This window comes from Ambystoma mexicanum, chromosome 1q, assembly GCF_040938575.1.
Source record: "Ambystoma mexicanum isolate Mex_15411 chromosome 1q, UKY_AmexF1_1, whole genome shotgun sequence".
Classification (NCBI taxonomy): Eukaryota; Metazoa; Chordata; class Amphibia; order Caudata; family Ambystomatidae; genus Ambystoma; species Ambystoma mexicanum.
Genome location: NC_090922.1, coordinates 237,902,527 through 237,925,160, shown reverse-complemented (window position 1 = coordinate 237,925,160; position 22,634 = coordinate 237,902,527). Strand labels below are relative to the sequence as shown.

Sequence of the window (22,634 nt, the reverse complement as noted above, 5' to 3'; positions counted from 1 at the left end):
CCCGCCAGAAGAACTGCAGGCTGATGACACAGACCCAGTGGCTCAAGTTAAGGGGGCGGGAGGGAGTGGGACTGAAGAACGTATCTTGTAATCTTATGTTATACTTGAACATGGAAGTCCTAATTATTGCAATGTTTGGGGTGGTGTTATAAAATAAAAAATGTTTAAAAAAAAAAAGATTACAGCTTTGTTGGAGGCTCTTTATGACCCCAATCCTGCACACCATGCACCGTACAGTGGCATTATGGAATTCCTTAATCTATTGCTACTTACAGATGATGCGCAAGACCAACCCCATCTTTTTCGTCACTAAAGCTGACACCTCCATGCAAATGCTTGTCTACTAAGCTGTTTTTTTTTTGTTTTTTGGTTTTTTGTTTTTTTTTATTTGTTTTTATTGGCGAGTAGTCCAGAAGTCTCTGGTCATTATTCCAAGTGATTTTGCACTGAGGAAGCTCAGAAAGCAGGAGCACTGCTTGGTTTCTATCCATATTGGATTTGGTTGTGCTTTTGGAGCCCCTAAAGATGGGGTGAATTCTTTGCAAGGGTTCAACTTTATGATGATGCTAATGTTTCAGTAGATGAGTTATCAACACATTAGTGTTGGTTGTCATTGGCATATTTATTTCCTAGTATCGAGTTTGGCCAAGAGTTTGTTCAGTACTTTCAGGTTGAGTTCAAAAATGAGAAATAAAAGTATGAAGCCCTTTAGGATTCCAAATATTACGGGTTGATGCCTTGACTTGCTGGTGCCCATCTGGACAACCTGGTGTGTCTCATTGATGTAGAAGGTGAACCGTAACAGGACATTTTTTTGTAAAAGCCCAGATGGACTCTGAGGCTGTTGAGAACTGATTTGTGGTCAAGTGTTGAAGGCAGTAGAGAGATGGAGTTAACACTAGAAGACAGTGGTTTGCTTTGGGCTGAATGTGAGGGGCGTCCTCACCCTGAATGGCAGTGAGGTTGTTCCTTATTGGTTGGAGGTAAAAGGCATTCTGGCTTCACTGCAGCAGTTTTTCATTGGAATGTCCTGTTTTTGCAAATGCATTTGTGTAAAACATGAGAATTGCCGACAGAGAAATTAATTGACCACTTTTCTGTGAATCAGTAGTTTTATCTAGGTTTCATTTTGTTCAAGGGCGATTCCTTCATTTGCTTTCCTTTTCTTTGGGCACTCCTGTTTTACATCTGCAAACCTGTAAGTTACATTGCCGCTCCTTCATTACCGGTCAGTCAGATTTTGCACATGTGCAATTTATGCAACCAGATAATAAAACTTTTCTGAATTAATACTTGTGGGTACATTCCTGTATGTTTTTTCTGGGCGGTAGACAGGACTCTAAATCAGGAATCGATCATCTATACTATAGGTTTGTCTTCACGTGTACAGTAGGCATTGGATAGGAACCAGGGTCCCTTTGAACAGATCCGGAATGCAGTAGTGTATGCCAGTAAACTTTTACCGTTTCTTGTAACAACGCTTCAAGATTATATATGGCAAGTGCCTCATGAAAGCATACAAGTCACCCTAAAATTCTGCACACAGGGTTTACAAATGGGGAGTCCAAATCCCCACGCTGTCGTTTGATTGTGGCTTCATTCTTTTTGCATGTGGTCGGAGGATCTGGCGAGTACAACATACTGGATGGACATGCAATTTGTCTGAATCGCCCAGATTGTGGCTTTTGGTATTGTTTAAAAAGAAGTGTAAACTGCAGCTGTACAAAGATCTTTAACCATTAACTGGACTTTAACCATAAACTAGATTAGCCTAGATTATTGGAGCCACACAATGATGCATTGTTAATGCCTAGTGGCTGACAAAGATTTAAGGCTACCTTGATTGCTTCGTTACTTGATTGGGTTCAACTATTTAGATTAATTCATTTTGGAGGTTTACATTGTTATTCAGGTATACACTGGGTCAAGCATTCTCTAATTTGGGTAGGGGTGCACAAGTCTCTACACAATTTCTTTTTAGTATACAGCGATTGCATGCTGTTCTGTGAAAATGTCTTCTATGTAATGGGCTGAAATATGAAAAATAATTGCAGTTTTTGCACACTTGTAATTTGCTGATTGACAGGAACTGACTGCTGCATTACTTTTTATTCTTTATGGTGGGGGAAAGATTTGAAATTCTTTTTTTAAAGGCTGATTTCATTGTTTTGTATTGGTACTAGGGCAATTAAATGCAAAAGGGTAGTGTCTTACTGACCCTTTTAAGGGTTTTCAAGGAAATGTTTTGTTCATACACCACACGCTTTTTTTTTTTTTTTTTATTTTTTTTTTAATGTTGGTACATTGTATTCAACAATATACCTTCCACTTGGAATTACCAACATGTGTTCTTGCACTGAACAATTTAGCCACAATGGTATACACATGTTTATTCGACAGCAAGACCGAGGTCCTGGTCGTGGGTACTACATCTCCCCAACTGTTGTGGACCTCGGAATTCTGGCCGACTAGCTTGGGCCGTGTCCCCATGCCTATTCAATGGGTCAGGAACCTGGGAGTAAAACTCTGCCTCTCTGACCCTTGATGACCAGGTGGCCGCCGTATGCAGGGCCGGTCACTTTAAACTCTGCATCTTGCAGAAAGTCCTGCCCTACGTTCCCGTTGAGTGTCAGACTCGGGTGGTGGCGGCTCTGTTTTTAAAGCACCCTCGATTACTGTAACTCCCTTTATTAGACACAAGCGTGCTATCTGATTACAGGCTCCAACTATTGCAGAATGTGGCTGCTGGCTCCATATTTCGCCCCCCTTTTGGATCTCGCATGTCCCCTCTGCTAAAAAAAACTTCACTGGCTCACCGTTGCTAACCGGATCTTCTTTAAATCTGTGTATGGTGCACCGTGCCTTTTTATGGCGTGGGAGCGGAGTACCTTCCAGCCAAACTTACCCACTATGTTCCGACCCGGTTGTTAAGATCCCATTCTGCGTTTCTTTTAGCAGTTCCTCGCTACCGTCTCACGTAAGGGAGAGCGAGTCTTTTCTGTGGTGGCTGCAAAAGCCTGGAATAACCTTCCTCTTGCCCTTCGGGGTACTGCGAATCATCTCACCTTCCGCAGATTACTGAAAACCACTCTGTTTCAGTATGGCTCTGACTCTGTAATGGTAAATTGTTCTTTATTCTCTCAACAGCGCCAAGATGCCCTTGGGCGTACATGCGTTTTATCAAGTTTCTATAACATAACATATTCATATTTCAATTTACAATGTGTTCTTTTCTTCTATTTTTTTTTCAAGCTGTTTTTCAATGTATCTTAATTTCTCTGAGAAAATGTTCTGTGTCAACAATTTCTGTGTCAACAAAGTAGCGCCCCATTTAGTGTATACTGAAGTTGATTATATAAGGGCAATGGAGAAGTATTAAAGTTTTCAGTTATTGCAGTCCCCTTATACTTTGCATTAAAAGAGACTCGTAACAGTGAACCTGTGAAAGCAAACCTAATATAATCTGTCATGTTTACAGATTAGCCTAAAATTCATAGCTTGATTTTCCTGTATTAGTGTACAGCTTTCCTATTTTTAAGGAGGGTGCTTTCCTCTTGAAAAATGGCCAACTTTAACATACAGTGAATGTAATCCAAGTAACAGAGGACTTTTCCATTCCCTAACGTTTCCCCTAGGGCTCCACAGACATGCAGCCAATATAGCCTGGCTGTAGAGCATACAGAACTAATCTCACTCTAAGAAGATACATTGCAATTTAACTGCTCACTGATTTATATTTAATTCTCTGAAAAATATCCATCACTTCTAGCAAAGCTGGGGGAGGTTTAAAAAGCAAAACACATTTTGTCTACAGTTTCAGGAGGAGCTTTAAAACAGAAATAAAGGAATATGTGCAAGAGAGCAAACATACTAGTTTGACTATTTCCTTGACAAAACTGGAAAGGGAAAATGTTTGCAAGTGAGACCTTTCTGTATTGAATCTTTTTCTGGAAATGTGAAGGAAAATTGTTATCCCGAAAAGCAATCCTGTGTGTGGGCTTCCTTTCATTGTTCAGATTATGGAGTGTAATTATATATAAAGACAATTTTCTTTGTGTAAACGCGAGAATCAAAACTTGTTTAAAAAAAAATCCATCTATATAAACACATTCATCAAATGAATTCTTGTTTCATAGGGACATGCATTAACTGCAGAAAGGACTGCCTTTATATCAAAAATTCATTTTTAATTAATGAAAAGCATAAATACCATATGATTAGACAATACAGGTAAAGTGCAAATGTTTCACTATATTATACAATTTAATGTTTTCATAAATACCATAACAGTTTGACAAAGTGCTTATTGGTGCCGGATCATTTAACAATCCTTACTAACAATAATACATAAAGCCAGTAAAACCCAAAATACATTGGTTTAACACGTAATTCTTCTGGTAGCCTGTATAGAACACAGGGCCTCACCTACATCGCATTTGCCAACTAGCATACAATAATGGACGTTCCTAGAGACCATTTTTCACATATTGCTGCCTCGCTACAATACTGCAAACTTACTATTTCGAGACATTTGGGGTCTATTAGTTTCGACGGCTAACCTCCGGTGGACCTAGACTACCTGATTAGTCGGTGATTCAAAAATATATCCAACCTTCGATTTCTTCAGGAAGTAAGCTCCAACGCTAATATATGGAGCATTAATTGATATGGTTGCATTAAGGGACACTAACGCCATTATATTCAGTTATTCATGTTATAGAGAGAATCTCTATCTTTAAGGCCATGTCAGAGCCTAGACTAACGGTGAAAAAGAAAAAACCTGCGCGAATGACTGGATGCAGCGAAACCAAGAGAAAGTGGTGTGTACTTAGTAGACTAATTATCTTTGTGTTATCTCATCCTTTTTGCAGAGATTGGTGCCTTCCTTAAAAATGCTTGGGCGAAAGAGCCAGTCCTTACTGTATCCGCAGTTATCGGCGTCTGTGGTAAGTCGAGCCCTGGAAGGAGGTGCAGGGAGCCATTATTTCATTGCTTTTTATTTTTTGTGCTGGTCTATAATCCACTTCTAACCTCTTTAGTAAGCAAAGGGTATGCGTAAGAGGTATGGGTAGTTTGTATGTTCCTTACCTATTATTTAACATGTGTTGTCATGGTGTAGCTATGGTGTTTGTTACGAAAAATGTGGTTTGAACAATGGCCCTTTGCTTCTTGGGATCGATGTGGCAAATGCATCTGATATGCATAGTACTGTCTAATTGTTTGAATTAGCTGATACATTGTAACCACTAGTGAAATCTGCAGGTAGAAGTACATCACATGATCTCTAGGAACATTATCCAATGCAGGGGGAGGATACAGTTACCACATAATGTTATGATGATACTTACTGGGCTTTGATAAATGGCAAGTTGCTTGGTGATGATCTATCTTCAGTTGTGAAGCTCTGTGCAGTGTTAAAGGTGACCTTCCTGGCTGTAGACTTTTATGTTAATCTTCAAACATTGCAACATGAGGGAGACCTGTATGAGAGAAGTTGGAGGTCTATTCTGGCTAGATTGGCACTGCTTTCGTATAAGTGTTTTGTGGCACTGTCCTGTATACATGGCTGGCAAGACAAGGTGCTGTCAGTTTGCACACTGTAGACTTTAAGACAATGTTGAGAAGTGGATCTTGACATGGTGTTCAGAAAACAACCTTTTTTACCTACCCCAACAGCATAGTTGTTGCTATCCTATGTCAACGTAGGCAGACCTTGCAAATTCTTAAAAATCCCACTAGACCTGCAGGACGAGTTCCTTAGTTCACATACTCGACCTAAGACAAATGCACTTGCCCCAAAGTGACCCGTGGCAAAATATCTATTAGTGCTTTTTGTAAAATGATGCATGTCACCACAAGCACGCTTCATATTTGGTGCAATGCTGTCATGCATGCACAGTGAAACGTGTTTGCAGTAATTTCTAACAATCCCCATACTCCCCAGCAAGTTCGAGTATCATGCAAATGGTACTCAACCTTCATAAAAACTACTTGCCAATGCTAGTGGGCTAGTAGATTTTGCGAACCTTGGGAGGTATTCATTTCCCCCAATTCTGTTGCAAAGCCACATCTCTAGTGATCATTCCTTTATGTTCTAAGGGGTATTTCCTTTTTGTGTTAGTTTGAGCTGCATCAGCAGAGTTTTGCCTACGGCAGCTGCTTGTTTTATTTGGGTGTTTCCAGTGCATTCTTGATGGATTGTCAAAGTGGATGTATAGTGAAATTAATATTGGTAATATTGTGATTGTGCAAAGTCTGAACCGATTGGGATTGTCAAATTGGGAATCACTTAATTAATTTTCAATATAACAGAATATATGGAGATTTTGAAAGCAGGTACCAAATGAGACGATTGCGCAGAATTGAAATATACTGGCATTTTGCACACTAGCACTACACTGCAATTGTGTACTTTCTAACCTGGTAGTATGCTGGAATTGTGTAAACCTGGAATCTAAGCACAATATGAAAATTCTGGGTTTGGGGCAGTCGAGCTAGAAGCATATTGGGATTAACAAACTGGCTGTACAGTGGGTGTTTTGAGACCTTTCGCCCAGCCCCCTGTTGAGGGTTTGTGAAGATCAACGTGGAATAAATGTTACTCGCTCCAGTGAGTAGTGAAACCCAATATTCCCTAAGGAGAGTGGGAAGTTATATGGGGACATTGATAAGAGAGAACAGAGGAGAACGAAAAGAAACCTTACTGGTACTCTCATACTCATCCCAGTAATACTAAAGAGGAGGCAAGAAGTATGAATCATTACTGGTATCTTCATACTCGTGCCAGTAATATTAAAGAGACAAAAAGGAGTGGGAAACATTACTCGTAATCTCATACGTCCCAGTAATAAATGAGAAGTTGAAGGAAGTGAGAATCTTTACTGGAACCCACATATTCAGCCCAGCAATAATGAAGAGGGAGAGAGAACTGAGAATCATTACTGGCATGCTCTTTCTCGTCCCAGTAAAACTACAGAAGTGGGAAAACGGGAGGAACATTCACTCTCGTCCCGGTAAAACCAAAGAAGTGAGTAACACAGAATCCTTTCGGGAATGTGTATACGAGTCTCACTATCGAGCGAAAGAAAGAGGAACTAGAGTGTTTGAGAATCCTTGTGACTGGTCCAGCAAGGGGAAACCGTTAACACTATTTATAGAAGAAGCATCAGTGTACCAAGTAAAAGAGCAAGCGAAGAATAACTTCAGAAGTGTAAAATAAAGTGGCAATGACAGGAGCGAGAAGACCAGCCCCATTTCAGAACTATATGAACTGTTCAAAATAGTTGAGTGTGCTGAAAAGCCGAACGCAGGAGAAGGAAGTCGATCTCCTGTGCTTAAGCTGTTTTGAGAAGTGGTAGGGACAGGTTAGTTACTATTTGGACAGAGGACATTTCTTCCTTTTGGACTCACTGATGACTGACGAGCACTCTAGTTAGTTTGTGTTAGGTTTGAAAAACCCATAGCGTAGGGATAGTTATTTCTTTTACTTTGAATAAAAGTCCTGTAGTGGAAGAAACCGGTCTGTCCTTCTTCTGACCCACCATATATTGTGGCAAGAGTGGGATCAGAACCAACTGATAAAAGTCGGGGAACCCTACAGTTCACCAAAATAAGCCCCAAAGCGCACACACCCACAGGAGCCACTGCAGAATCTATTGGCCTGGACTTACAAAGCGCCATGGAAATAATTCCAGCAGGTGAAAGAAGGAAATATAAATCAGACTAGCCTCGAAGTCTGGCTTAGCATGGTGAAAAGGATTAGATGTCATGGCAGGCTTCATTGATTCCCGACTGTAGGGGAGGATGTGAAGTCTTTCTACATAACCATGGGTCTAACCCCTACATGCTGAAAGGAGAAAACTAATCTTGGCTAAGGTGTTGTTAACCCATCCCTCCGGAGGTACAAGAACAGAAAGACAGACAGGGGTACTCAAGGTTTTGATGAGGCAGACAAACCGAAGAAAATTAAAACCCCTCAGAAAACTGAAGAAATGGTTCTCCTTCCTGATTTACCGTTTGCTAGAACCATTTAGATTGGGAAACAGATGCATTTTGGTCATTGTCAGTTGCGCCAATAGAAATCTAGAGACTTTCCTTCTGGGGAATAACGCCAGCCAGAAAATCTTTTAAAAATCTTTCCCGAGTAGGATTTTATACATTAGCAGATCAGGGTAGCACTTTCATATGTCCTGCCTCATATCTGAGGTAAAGGAGATCCTGCACATGAAGACCTCCAGTCTATCACCCCGAGAACAATGGTCTTGTCGAGCGCTTTAACCAGACACTCAAAATCTTTAAAAATCTTGGAGGCAGAAGGTAAGAACTGGGACACCATGATCCCATGGGCTCTTCTGTGCAAAAAAACCCTTGGGTCTCTTTGGGATTCTCCCCCATTTCAGTTGCTATATGGAAAAGAGCCACAAGACATCCTTGATATGCTCAGACACCTGGGAAGAGGGAGGAAGCTATTGCACTAATCTTGCAGACAGCTCATAATCTGAAATGAGACATGATTACTGTCCGAGAGATTAAACACCTAGGGCAGGTTCAGAAATACCAGAAAACCGTCCAATGATGGCAAGGCTGTTCCATGTTCTTTTTCTTAAAACTATAATGGGGCATCCCTGTTTATTTACCTGCTCCAGTTGTGAGTGCCCTAAATTCACTCTGACTCCCTACCTGCAAATCCAGATGTAGAACCTCTATAGTGATTTTCTCTTCGGGTTTTCCAAAAACCTCCCCCTCTGTTTTATCCACCATTAATGTTGCCTTGGTCGAAATTTCTGGTTTTAAATCATTGGTTGTTCCAGGGCCCAGGGGCTTAGCTTGTATATGCATCCCAAACAGTTTATCTATGCCCTCCAACGTATATTTCCACCAATAATTCTGAGTGAGATCTAACTTCAGTCCATATGTTATCATAGAGATTAACAAAAGAGCGAAGGACCATATTTAAGGCTGAGACGGTAGGTTGTGTCAATCTAATTCTATCGCCTACCTCTCTGTGTATGATGTATTTGAGAGTTTTCCAACTGTTCCTCCGGCACTGTTGGCAAGAGCCCTCTTATCTCTCAGCCAATTTTGTTTTTCAGAGTATTCATCAATATAATTGGTTAAATCTGAGGGAAAACCAATATGTGATGCATCGCAAGTCTGTTGAATCACACTATTAGGGCGTCCCGCCGATGATTCTTTCACATTATCCTCCATTGCCAGAATTCTATAATGCTAAGATCGGTAATGGCATTCTCTTCCACCTCTTTATCCCCCACTTTTCTAGGAGCATCTGCTGTTGCCGAGTGGTCACATTTATCAATCCCTCTTGCTGGTATGCAAGTTTTAATTTCCGTACTAGTACAGGTATGTTTTTCAAAATAGTTCTTGATTTGAACTCCGGTAATAGGTTTCCCCATGTTGGTTATGAGTCGGTATAATCCCATTTAATTTTTTATTTTTCCTCGACCGTACCTTTTTTGTTTACTAGAAGGATCCTTCATACTAAAGTTGGAGCCTCGAGGTGGCCCCAGGAAGTGCGCATTAAATAATGTTGGTTGTTTCCACTTTTATTTTGGGTATTCATCTTCGGAGTGACAAATTCTTTGCTCCCTTTAAGGGATTCATTACCATCGGTTCGGCATTATGGATTAACTCTCTCTGTTTCAGCGAGTCCACCTTCACTTTTAGAATCAGTAAAGAGCCATTAATGGCATCTTTTTTTTTTAATCCAATTCCGCCTGATTAGCAAGCCCCTCATCCAAATTAAATTCCAGAGTTGCTACCAATCTCTCTTCCTGCAGGTCTATCGGGGTACCACAAGTTCTCCCAAGTATATATCTATTAATATCCAGGCCTCCCATTTCTTGTGCGGCCTCTCTTTGTAGCTCATTCGGCATCTCTCCTAAGTAGAGGTAACATTCCCATCCTCTCTACTAATTACTTGTTTAGCCTGCTCCTTAGTAACTGCCCCCAAATAAGATTGTGCCATATCACCAACTATAGCAGCTACCTCTTCATTATGTATTAAAGCCGTCGCGAGTTCTTTTCTTTGTTTAGGGGTATAATCATTGTTGGGGTCCTTCAGGAAGACATTTCTTTATTGCTTGGGCATCAGTCTCTGGCAAAATCTCCCTCAGTCTTCCCTTGTATCAACGTATCCACAGCAATAATACTTTTAGTCATGATTAAGATCCAATTGAGGTATGTTACTGTGGTGCAGAAACACTCCATTATCATGAGAAAGGACATTAATGCAATACTGTAAAGAAGATTGTCCAAGGTATGCCGAGTACTCTGGCAATAGAAAGGAAGGACCTGGACGCTTTGCTGGGGAAGGCCCAGTTAAGTGTTCTAAAAGAGGAGAAGAAATCCTGTCCGAGGCAGAGGCCTGGGATATTTGAATAAGCTGGGTGCTTAACGAGACTGAGATGCACAGCTTTCAAACTAGGAAACAAGCTGGAGCATGAAGGTAATGCAAGAAGAACATAGCACAAGAGCTGACGAAAGGAAATCGCAGACTGCCTACCAAGTGGTAATTAGTGTCGTGACCGACAGTCGGTGGATTATGCAGTCCATGAAGAACGCTGAGATGACAGATCGGTTCCCGACACGCAGCAGAGGCAGAGAGCAAGAGAAGCCACTAGAGAAGAAGCCAGTCTGACTAAGAGAAGGAAACATCCTGCCCTGATCAGAGTGCCAGTGACACTATAACCCCACGTCTGAGTGGTAGGTGGGAGACCAGGGAGGGATAACTAACATAAAAAGTATAATAATCTTACTCGTCCCAGTGAGGAGTGCAACCCAATATTCCCTATGGAGAGTGGGAAGATACCACAGGGACATTTATACAAAAGAGGGGACAGAAGAGAACGAACAGAAACATTACTGGTACTCTCATACTCGTCCCAGTAATACAAAAGAGGAGGCAAGAAGCGAGAATAATTACTGGTACTTTCCTAATCATCCCAGTAATATTAAAGAGGTGGAAAGGAGTGAGAATCATTACTTAGTCGTCCAAGTAGTAAACGAGAAGTGAGAATCGTTATTGGACTCCACATACTTGTCCAAGTAATAATAAAGAGGGAGAGAGAACTGGGAATCATTACTGGCATACTCCTACTCATCACAGTAAAAACACAGAAGTGGGTAAACGGGAGAAACATTACTGGAACATGCACACTCGTCCCAGTAAAACCAAAGAATTTAATAAGAGAATCCTTTTGAAAATGTGTATACTAGTCTCTAACTATTGCGAGAAATGGAGAGGTTCATCTGATAGCATTGAGAGTTCACATGCTTTTGAGCATTTTGGTATTGTCATTAAATACAAGATAGGTGGTTCTAACATTTACTTCGAATAAACCTTTAGATGACTTATGGCTGTGTAATGTCAAATTCAGAAGCATTGATATACTATTGGTAAGGGCATGTGTTGCAATCTCAACTTGATATTGTCCCAATATCCACCTATAGATGTATCACATTTCAATCCGATACACGTGATACTGATAACGGACTGGGAATGAATTCAATGCTATGCCGTTTATTATGGACTATGATGATATCCTCTGAATATTTATAGCTCACCGTGCATATCTGAATATTACGTTTGTCATAGTATGTTTGCATGGAATCTATATTTTAGAATCCCTTGATGGATTAATTTTACAACCCTGCTTGTTATGTCCCTGAACAGGTAACCGTAGTAATTGGGGACGAATTGAAGGGTACACCTATAGTCGAGAATTATGACTTGTCCATCATAAAATGAGCGACAGTTTCGCTACGCAAACCCGAACGTGATGACGTTTGTGCGAGCGTAACGGTTATGAATTTCATTTAAGACAGAGCGTGGGGTTCTCCAGTCTACTACCTCGTCACTTGTGGTACTGATGCTCAGGTAAACTATGATTCTTTTGGTAGTCTTATTTAGTGGTCTCTGATTAAGTCTGGCATTATTTATAGGAATGCTAAAATAGGTGCTTGTTCATAGGTTGGCTCTGAATTGCAGTGTGTTTGGACTCTGATATTTATCCAATTTGATGCTTTTGGAACAACAGTGGACGTGGTAAGCCTTGAAGATTGTAATGAGGTTTTACTTAGTTGCAGGTGCTTTAAAGTGTCAATATGTGGCGTTTCGAATGGATTTTGTCCTCCCAAGTACTCCTCATCTTTTGATATCTTTCCTTCCAGCTTCGGAATTTTGTTTTGGCAGAGGGTGCTGTGCATCGATGTGGTCGACTCTATGTCCCTCGAGGGCTTCCATCTCGGAGTTGAGGTCGTTGTTGGTGTGTATATATAGAACACGTAGCGCATGTTGGCTTCAGTTCTGTTTTTCCGAGATAGCTAACGCTTCGAGAAATACGGCACGCTTTGTTTTTTGTTGTGAGAAAAAACTTTGATACTCTAGTACGATGGCCTTGTCTTCGACATCATCAACCCCGAAGACCGGGTTAAGAAAATGCCACAACTGCAGCGTCAAAATGTCCCTCACGGATGCGCATCGTGAGTCTGTGATGCCTTGGTGTGGAGCATAGGATGGCAGATTGAGTCCTGTCAGTCCATGACTGGTAAGGGTCTCAAAGAGCGTGAAGGGAAACTAGCGGCAGGCAGGCCCCCTACTAAATTCCCATCGAATAAGGGGTAGTATAAGAGTTGAGGGGTGTCTCATCGAAGGAAAAGATCTCAAAAGCTTTCTTGCTCCAGGAGTGGTGCACACAAGTCCTCGTGCTCTCCGAAGAAAAGGCACTATTGATCTTCTTCGTCTTCATCCGATTCCTCTCCGGAGAGAATAACCTGCCCAACCAAATCCTCCACTCCAGCAGATTGCAAAGAATTCAGGCAGGAAATGCTTAAAGTTTTCGAGAAGGAGGCCCGACCCCCTCGAAAGAGGTCATGATCCTGTTGTGCTGTCGAAAGCCGACGAGGAAACGGCTGAGGCTAAATCCTGCACGCCCTCAAGCCCGGGATGTAGGCTGTAGACCACTCAAACCCCGGAGGTCCCAACATGATGAAAAATCATCAAACGCTTCATCGAGTTAAGGGTCAAGCCCTTCAAGGGCTCCATCAATGAAGAAATCGTTGATAATGTCGACGCCATTAGCGTTGAAACAGTTGAGGCAGGCAATGCCGTTCTTCTCGAAGCCATTGGCGCGTTTGCCCACTAACCTTCGTCAATTTTTAAAAAACAAGTTGAAAAATCCTACAAGCCTTTGCCAAAGGAGGATTTTTTTTCAAGTCTTTATCCTCCATTTATGAGGAGTATGAGCGATCAGACCATGACACTCGACCATTTGGGTTGGAGTTTGGCACATAGTGCCCCAGAAAGCCTAATTTCAGAGGAGTCCAGGTTAAAAGATTGTAGGAGAATCTCCAATCTGCTAGTGGTGTTGACACATCACCGGAACTTTGGCAAACCAGGCCAGCAGACCATACAGATGCCTCCTATAGACACCTTATGACCAGAGTTATAGATTTTTGGGGATGGGGCAGACTTACTTCACCATTTGAGAAAGACGAGCTAACTGACTTTCTTGATAAAGGTCCACAGAAGGATGCCATTCTCCCATTTCATGTCGCACTTTAAAAAAAAAGGGTTATGGCAAATGGGACGTTCCCAAATCAAGTCCAGCGGTGTAGAAGAATCTCACCAAGAAGCACAGGCCCTCAAGTAGCGACCTTGGCTATCTATCAAAGCACCCAATACCAAAGAGCCTGGTGGTAGGGCAGCGATGGCTACTTCAAAACAGGCTGCTTACCCAACCATCTCCTCAGACAGGGATAAGTGTTTGGATGCTTGGGCTAGGAAGGCATTTTCTGCGGGGAGCATGGCTTTCAAGTCTGCAAACACCCCTTCCACCTTAGCAAAATGTACATTCACCCTGTGGGACTGTGTAGCTATGGCGGCTGACCATATTCCTGCAGGGGAAGAGAGGCTGCTTCCTGAATGTTGTAAAAGACTGTATGTGTGAGACTCTACAATCAGGACTGGACACTGTTGATAGTATCAGCAGAGCCATGGCGGTAAGCACAGTAATATGCAGATTTGCGTTGTTGTGGAAGACCTGTTTTGCACCGGCTGTGCAATCCAGACTCCTCAACGTGCCCTTTGATCACTCTGCTGTTTGGCAGCAAGGCTGACGAAAGTTTAGAGAAGCTGCAGACCTAAAAGGCGGCAACCAAATCCCTTGGCGCTGCCATCAGACGGCAGCAACCATCTCGCCCCAGTGGATTATCTTGGAGGATTAAGTCCTTTCGTTTCTACTACTCAGTTGGAAAAGCGAGAGGACTGGCTAATCAAAGGGGCCAAAGAAGATGTGCAAAGCCTGCCCAAGCAACGGCTACTCTACCATAAACCGACTCAAACACTGAGGCCTTACGCACAAGACCCCTTTGGGTGGCACTCACTGCATCTGCACGAATGGCGGGGTATTACTTCAGATGTGTGGGCGTTGGAAAACATAGCTCAGGGTTGCTGCCTGACCTTTCTAAAAAGGCCTCTGGACCATCCTCCGGGGAGCCACTCATTCAAAGTTCTGGATCTGTTCCTTGTGCAGAACATTTTGAGCCTGCTAGAGAAAGGTGCTATAGAACCAGTACCTGTAACGGAGAGGAACAAAGGGTGGTACTCTCTCTATTTCCTATTCTCCAAGAAGGACCGAGGATTGAGACCCATCTTGGACTTGAGATGCTTGAACAAGTTCCTCAGGAAGGACACGTTCAAGATGGCCACACTTTCTCAGATCCTTTAGGCCTTCTAGCTCCAGGAATGGATGGTGTCATTGGGCCTTCAGAATGCTTACTTCCATGTGCCTATCATCACAAGCACAGAAAGTAGCTGAGGTTCGCTATTAGCGGGGTCTCGTTATCCATTTTCGAGTTCTGTCATTCGGGATAATCTCCGCCCTGAGGGTTTTCAACAAGTTGATGGCGGTGGCGTCAGCGATTGGCATATCGGGGCACATTCTCCCAAACAGGCCCTGGAACATCTCAGCGTCACCTGCCACTCTCTCCAGAGTGAGTTTCTCCCTCAATTACAAGAACTCCCACACCATACTATACCATCTCAAAGTCTCCAATTCATTGGAGCAGTACTGGATGCATCCTTGGAAAAAGCCTTGCCACCCGAGGTGAGGGCTCAACACATTCTGTAAATGGTCACCAAATTCCAGAGTGCTCGGCGTCTTCCAGCCTTTGACCTTTTTGTGGTTGCTCGGCTTCATGGCATCCTGCATTTTCTTGGTTCTACAGGCTCGCCTGAGAATATCCCTCCAATGGGCTGTCTGGACACAGTGGTCTCAATTCTTGGGCAGGATGCAGACCTCCTTCAGGTCCCAACGGGGTCACACAGGATCTCCTGTGGTGGGCTTGCGAGGCCAATATTCTGAAGGGAGAACCTTTTTGGCAACCATGGCCGGAGAGAACAGTAGGTGGGGAGCCCACTCCAATAATCTGACAGTCAGCGGTCGTTGGTCTCCATCGGAGTCCAAACTACACATCAACCTTTTGGAGCTGAGGGCGATCAGACTAGCGCTGAAGGCCTTTCTGCCCTCTGTACAGGGAAAAAATGTCCTGATAATGACGACCCTGTGCTACCTCAACAAAAGATGTGTAGGGTCACTACCACTGTGCAGAGAGGCAATGCAGCTCTGATTCTGGGCAATTCAAGAAGGAATCTCCCTGTCAGCAGTTCACTGAGCGGAGAAGAGAACACAGCGGCAGACTCTCTGAGCAGTTGGAGCACAGTTTTCCACGAGTGGGAACTAGCTCAGGAAGTCCTTCAAGAGATGTCTGCCCTTTGGGGAACCCCTCAAGTGGATCTGTTCACGACCAGTCTCAACCTGAAGTGCGAGCTGTACTGCTCCAGGGAATTTTCCCCCCCCAAGAAGAGCTCTAAGAGATGTGTTCGTAGTGGACTGGGAGTTTCCTCTGCTGTACGCGTTTCCTCTAGCCCCCATCATACCTCATGTGATCAGGAGGTTGAGAAATTTCAGGAAAATATGACCCTAGTTGCCCCAGATTGGGCCAGGAGGGCGTGGTACCCGGACACGTCTATCTGCCCTCAAATGCGTCTTCCGCAAAGAGAAGACTTTGTCACGCTAGAGGAGGGTCGGGTTCTCCATCCAGAGGTCAAGACAATCAACCTTCACGCATGGTTTCTGAGAGGTTGAGATATAAGGATTGGGACATCCCGGATGACGAAATGGAGATTTCGTTTTCGGCCAAAAGGCCAGCAACAAAATCTTTGTACCGCTGCTGTTGGAATACATTCTGTAGCTTGTGTAGGGAAAGAGATGTGGACCCCTTCCAATGCAATACACCTATGGTGCTATGTTTTTATTTACATTTGGCAAAACTGGGGCTCCAGATTGGAACAATAAAACATTTGGCAGCGCTTTCAATCTTCAAGCGCACATTTCAAGATGACGTTAATCATTCAATTTCTTAAAGGGATCACTAACCTGTTCCCTCCTACACCTTTTCAGTTCGATTTTGGATCTTAATCTTGTGTTGAAATTTCTGATGTGTGCTCCCTTTGAGCCATTCCATTCATGTCTACTAAGACTACTAACTTTAAAAACCATTCTGTTAGTTGCAGTGACATCAGCCCAAAGGATGAGTGAGTTGCAGGCCCTATCTAGTAAACCTCCTATTTACAATTTATTACAAGGGCAAGGTAGTCCTTGGGGTTAAATCGGGCAAGGTAGTCCTTGGGGTTAAATCTTTTTTCCCAAAAATGCTATCAGATTTTCATTTATCCCAGCAAATCATGGTTCCTACATTCTATCCGCCTCCTCATCCTGGCAAGGAGGCAGAAGGCTGTATAGGCTTGATCCCAGACAGGCTTTGAGTTTTTACGTTTCACCAATGGTGAAAATATGCCCACATGACCAGCTTTTCAGTGGGTACACTGGACACAAACTGGCTTTTCCAGTTACAAAGCAAACTTTGTCCAGATGGATAATTCTTGCTATTACATAATGATCTAGATTGGCCGGGAATTATCCCCCAGAAGGCCTGAGAGCTCATTCCACAAGGGGCATGGCAACATCTTCTGCTCTGCAAAGATGGGTGCCTATAAAAGACATTTATGTGGCAGCCACTTGGTTCACCATTCACACTTTTACTTAACAATACTGTCTGGATCCTTCCTCTATTCAGGAAGGAGGATTTGGGAAAGCTGTCCTAAATTCAATCCATGACAAATCGAAGTCTGAAAATTCGTACTCCCTCCTCCAAACCCTAACACTGCTTTGCTAGTCTATCAAAAGATGAGCAATACATGGGAGGACAGAATCCATTCGAAGAACAAGTTACTTACCCCTGGTAATGTTCTTTCGACTGTTCCTCCCACGTATTCCTCAATGCCCCTCCCAACCGTTACAACATTACACTTGCACTTAAGTTTGGTATTGATGCTGGTATTTGAAGGCGTAAAATCAAGTAAATGGCCGATGCGCCTGCTATATATACTGACGATGACGTAGACTCAGAGATGGAAGCCCTCGAGGGACATCGAGTCATACCGCATCGACGCCAAAAACAAAAAAACGCTGAAGCTGGAAGGGAAGATATCAAAAGATGAGGAATATGTGGGAGGGAAAATCCAGTCGAAAGAACGTTACCAGGTGTAAGTAACTTGTTCATCTGACTCTTGGTGGCAATGGTTACTTGTGATGGACACCGGAAGGTTAGTGACCTTTATGCACTAGTGAAAAACAGTCATGGGTGATGAGTGGATGCTAAAGCTTGCGTTTTTAAAGTGTTAGTATATGGCATAGCTGATTGAATGTTCCGTTGGAGGTGGTTGTGATTGATACCCGAAGGTCAGTGACTTTTATTGAGCTGCGAAGAGAAAAACCTTTATGGTTGATAGGATGTGGATTAATTTTTGTCCGACTACTTGTAGAAAGACTGAAGGATACAGGTTTAATCCAAAACATGTTGGAAAGACAAAAAGAAGATGGCACGTATTTTGAATTTTGTCAATTTATCTACATGGTCATGTGATGCATGTGTTGAATACACAAAAGCTATGGAATTTGTATTTTGTGTTCAATATTATGGTTTGAGTAGGAACATTTATTCTCTATGATTTATACAATTGAATAACAACAAATAATTGGTGTTGTATTCACATAGAACTATATGAAATTCTTTTTTACCAAATACATTTTTTTAAACCATTTTATTATTAAACTAATGAAGCAATGAGCAAGGATATATACAGTGATAGCAAGGATAGGTTACATTCAGGTAAGATCATCGTATGCAGTCCCTCCCAGCCCCTATTTCCTTCGGAGTGTCCCTGCTAGTTCCCCCACCTCCCCAACCCCCCACTACCTCTATCGTTCCGACCTAAATACAGTCTGGCCAGCTGGGACTTAAAGGTCAGAGCTGGGTATTTGTCATCAAACTCAAGAAGTGGGGACCATTCCAAATATATTTTTGAATACTTAGTGATATGAATTGTTGAATACCGAAGGGTTGTGTATCCCCCAGAAGAATGCAACAGGGTTTCTCATTGGTTCAAAGAGTCTCATTCCTATCGATTAGTGGAGCACAAAAGATAATAGGTTCAACGCCTTTATTTTCACTAACTAGTCTGGTGGGCAAGCCCAGTATTGGGAGTTGGGCAGGGAAGAAGTGTTTGAGAATCTCCAAAAAGGATTGTGTGGATGGCAGAAATAGGAGCTTTAACTACTGGACATAATTGAAACAGAGAAGATGTATTAACTTAAAATGAAAAACCTACCTTACATGTTCTTATTGCTATGATGAGCTCCCAATCTACAACTGAAAACCTAAGGTGCTTGTCATGATTTTTTGTAAACCAAAAATGTGTTTTCTCAATACGAATCCTAATCTCACTAAACTGGCCCTGCCACACTGTATAAAAATGTAACATGCAAATTAACTGCCAGTTGGGCTTGGTTTGTAGCTGACCCCCTTCTCTGCTAACAGCTCCTGAAAAATAAATGTTCGTCACAGTGCTCTGCTTTTGGACTTTACAACAGTCCCTCACTCAAGTCTCTCTGTGGTGCTGCAGTTCACAGAAAAGTCCAATCATTTGGTTTCACTTTTAGTTGTCACAAACTTGGCAGTAGAAAAAAGTTACCTTTCTCACCCCTTTCCAAATACTCTGGATATGTCTGGCTAGCTCCTTTTCCAGGACCACTATGATGCTCGGAGGACAGTCATTGTATTTTGGTTAACTTTCTCTCATGGACCGCTTCGTATCTTGGTTTGGTTGCATGGGACCTTTACTGGACCCTCTAGCCCCTTGGCGTTCACCCTGCTTGGGTTTCTCTTAATGTGCAATATCCGTCTCATCTAGATGTCCTCTCGTACCTACAGAGCTGCAGGCCCTGCCATCAGCCCACTGCCACTGTGTTCCAATTGGGAAATCGTGCCTAACGTACCCAGACTTCCTGCAAGCTGGCTTGCGTTGCCGGCCCACTCTTAAGGCCAGTGGTATCCCCTGTCTGGATCCTGCCCGGTCATTTCGTGCATTCCAGGAATTAGGGTATGTACCAAATCCTGTGCTCTCTTTCCGGCTTTGAGCTCCCGACATTCTACCTTGCTTTCACTCTGTCCCTCCATCACCCTTTGCCTTTTCTCAGCCTGTTTTCTGCCGTCTGCCAGACCCCCTGGACCTCCAACACTCATCCGCTAAGGTAACATTCTGCGCCCGCAACTATATTGCACGTAGAGACCACAACCGATCAGTCTCCTCTACAAACTTACCTGAACTCTGTTGCAACGAACGTCTGCCTCAGTATACCATCACTCTGATATAACCTTGTATGCCTAGCGCATACTCTAGCGCATACTCGCATTCATAAATACAAATGTCTATACCCTGCACTCTGCCACCCTCGCCCTACTGAGAACCGTTATTACGACCGCACGCTTTTGTACTTAATGTTTATTTGTGCCATCCCGTTTTTCTAGTGCGACACTAGTGCATTGTGCCTAAACTGTGATGCCTCACATCTGGGTGCTTCCTACCGAGGTGTACTAGGTGGCCTGGCCATCATCGCCAAAACTAAGCTAGCTGCAAGACTTACCCCACACCCAGCAATTACATCTTGTGAACTTCTCTCTGCCAAAATACCTATCTCGAATAACAGCACACTAACTGTCCTTCTGGTATACAGACCACTGGGCCCGCTAGGTCACTTTGAGGAAGACCGATCTAGCCTCCTCACTAATATGAAAGATTCCACCCAGCTCCTTCTACTAGGTGACTTTAACTTGGGATTCAATGATGAGGACAAACGGGCCCACTCCATCCAATCTATCTTAGTCGATCATGGCCTTACCCAAAAAGTTTTAGCCCCTATACATATAAAAGGACGCACATTAGATTGCATAGCCAACCGAAACTGTACCACCACCATCTCTAATATCTTACCACAAACCTGGACCGACCACCACCACCTCATCTGCTTCTCATCTACCATAGAGCCTCCTAAACTAGATAATCTGGAAACGGTACCACCCATGCCTACTAGAAACAAAAAAGAAATTGCTTCTGAAAAACTACTTCCTCTCCTCCTACCAGATCTCATGGCAAGCGCTTTTAACTCTGACCCTAATACGCTAGTTGAGGCATTCAACAACACTATGTCCAAAGCCTTGGACGCAATTGCCTCTATCAAACTACGTAAAAGTAAACGAAAATCCCATCTTAACTCATGGTTCACCCCCCACCTCAAAGAACTACGAATCCAAAAACGTAAACTCCAAGCTATCTGGAGGCACACACCCTCAGTTGAGAATAAAACATTACTTGACAACCTTGCTAAAAAATGCAAGAAGGAAATACTCCAAACTAAAAAAAGATGCATTTAATTAGAGAATTAGTAAAGCTAATTCTAACTCCAAAGAACTCTTCTCCACCCTCCGGGAAATGGAAAATCCAATTGCTCCCATAGACCACATCCCCAAGGATAAACAATGGTGCACCAGCATCCAAAATGCCTTGGCTAATAAAATCAGAACTCTACAAACCAAAATTGCAAAGAAGGCGGCTTCCTTGAGTTCCACTGGAACCCATACTACCCACTTGTCTGATACACCTAGAACAGTCACTCAAAGCAACTGCGAACCATTCAGATTCACCAGCATATCCATATTGGAAACTGAAAAGGTGACACCATGCCTGAAACCATCTAATTGTCAAGGTGACAGCACAAGCTATTAAGGACGCAGCTAGAGACTTGGCACCCTTCATATCCAAATTAACACATCCTTTAGATGCCCTGCACAAGTTAAGGACGCAGCTAGAGACTTGGCACCCTTCATATCCAAATTAATTAACACATTCTTTAGAACCAGCACTGTACCCACAAACCTCAAAGAATCTTGGATACTGCCTCGCCTTAAACAGACCCTCGACCCAGCCATCCCTACCAATTACAGGCCCATCACCACGGTCTCATTTCTCCTTAAAATTATCGACCGAGTAGCCTACCTCCAGATCCAAAACTATTTAGAGACGAAACAGCTACTAGGATCACACCAATCTGGATTCGGACCATTACAGGGTACTGAAACGGCCCTAATTGACCTTAAGACACAAATCAACGAGTTGAAGGATAAAGGTAAAACAGCTATGCTCCTCCTCCTTCACTTATCGGCAGCCTTTGACTTGGTGGACCATGCAGTGTTATGCAACCACCTAGCGTCTGCCGCCTATTTCTCAAGTGAAGCTATAGCCTGGGTACAATCCTTCCTAGCCAACCGTACAATGAGTGTTTTCCCCTTTAGCTTCTGTGGACCCAATACATATCACCTGTGGCGTCCCACAAGGTTCATGTGTCTCCCCCACAATGTACAATATCTTCACTAAGCCACTCTTCGACAAACTAACCTAGACCAATTATGCAGACGATACGCAGATCCTTATACCACTATCTGGCAACTTTATCGAAGACACAGCTCTAGTAAACAAGATTTACCTCTTCATTCAGGCATGGATGGCCTCTCACGGCCTTCGCCTGAATAACGACAAAACAGAGCTACTGATCCTGGGTTCCGACTCTAACCTCAAAAAACTTAGCCCCAATTATCTCGCCTTCAACATAGATGGCAATATAATTAAAGTTGCAACTGAGGTAAAAACTCTAGGTTTCTACCTCGATTCCACATTATCTCTCAAACAGTTAATTCCCTCGCTTCCTCCACTGCTTACACCTGCAAATTATTTGGGGCTTGCAGACCTCACCTTTCCAAAACCAATTGTATCACACTAGCCAATGCCCTATTAATGTCTAAATTGCACTAGTGTAACGCCCTTGATACAGGCGCCAGTAAAACTATCATAAACAAAATGCAAATACTGCAGAATAATGCTCTTAGAGCAGCCCTGGACATACCCCCCAGAGCACACATATCCAACATTGGGAAAAACCATCATTGGTTAAAAATCAGTGACCGAGTTCTCCTCAAGATGCTATCTCTCAACCACAAAGGACCGAACAATACCGCACCCCCATACATCACGGCCAGACTGACCAGAAAATCCTCTACCTACCACACTAGAGCTTCTAACCATTTCTTACTTGAAACGCCTAGATTCAGACCAACAAAAGCGGGTAGAGCTAGCTTCCCTGTTAAAGCTGCCCGTGCCT

The 22,634-nt window shown here is 43.0% G+C and overlaps 1 protein-coding gene across 1 annotated transcript in view; it reads left to right on the top strand.

The window, feature by feature from the left end:
- Positions 1-22,634, top strand: part of NDUFA3 (NADH:ubiquinone oxidoreductase subunit A3) — a 98,337-nt gene that overhangs the window by 55,176 nt on the left and 20,527 nt on the right. Inside the window, exon 2 of the mRNA XM_069638019.1 lies at positions 4,872-4,946. Coding sequence (XP_069494120.1) covers positions 4,872-4,946 — 75 coding nt within the window. The remainder of the gene's footprint in view (positions 1-4,871; positions 4,947-22,634) is intronic.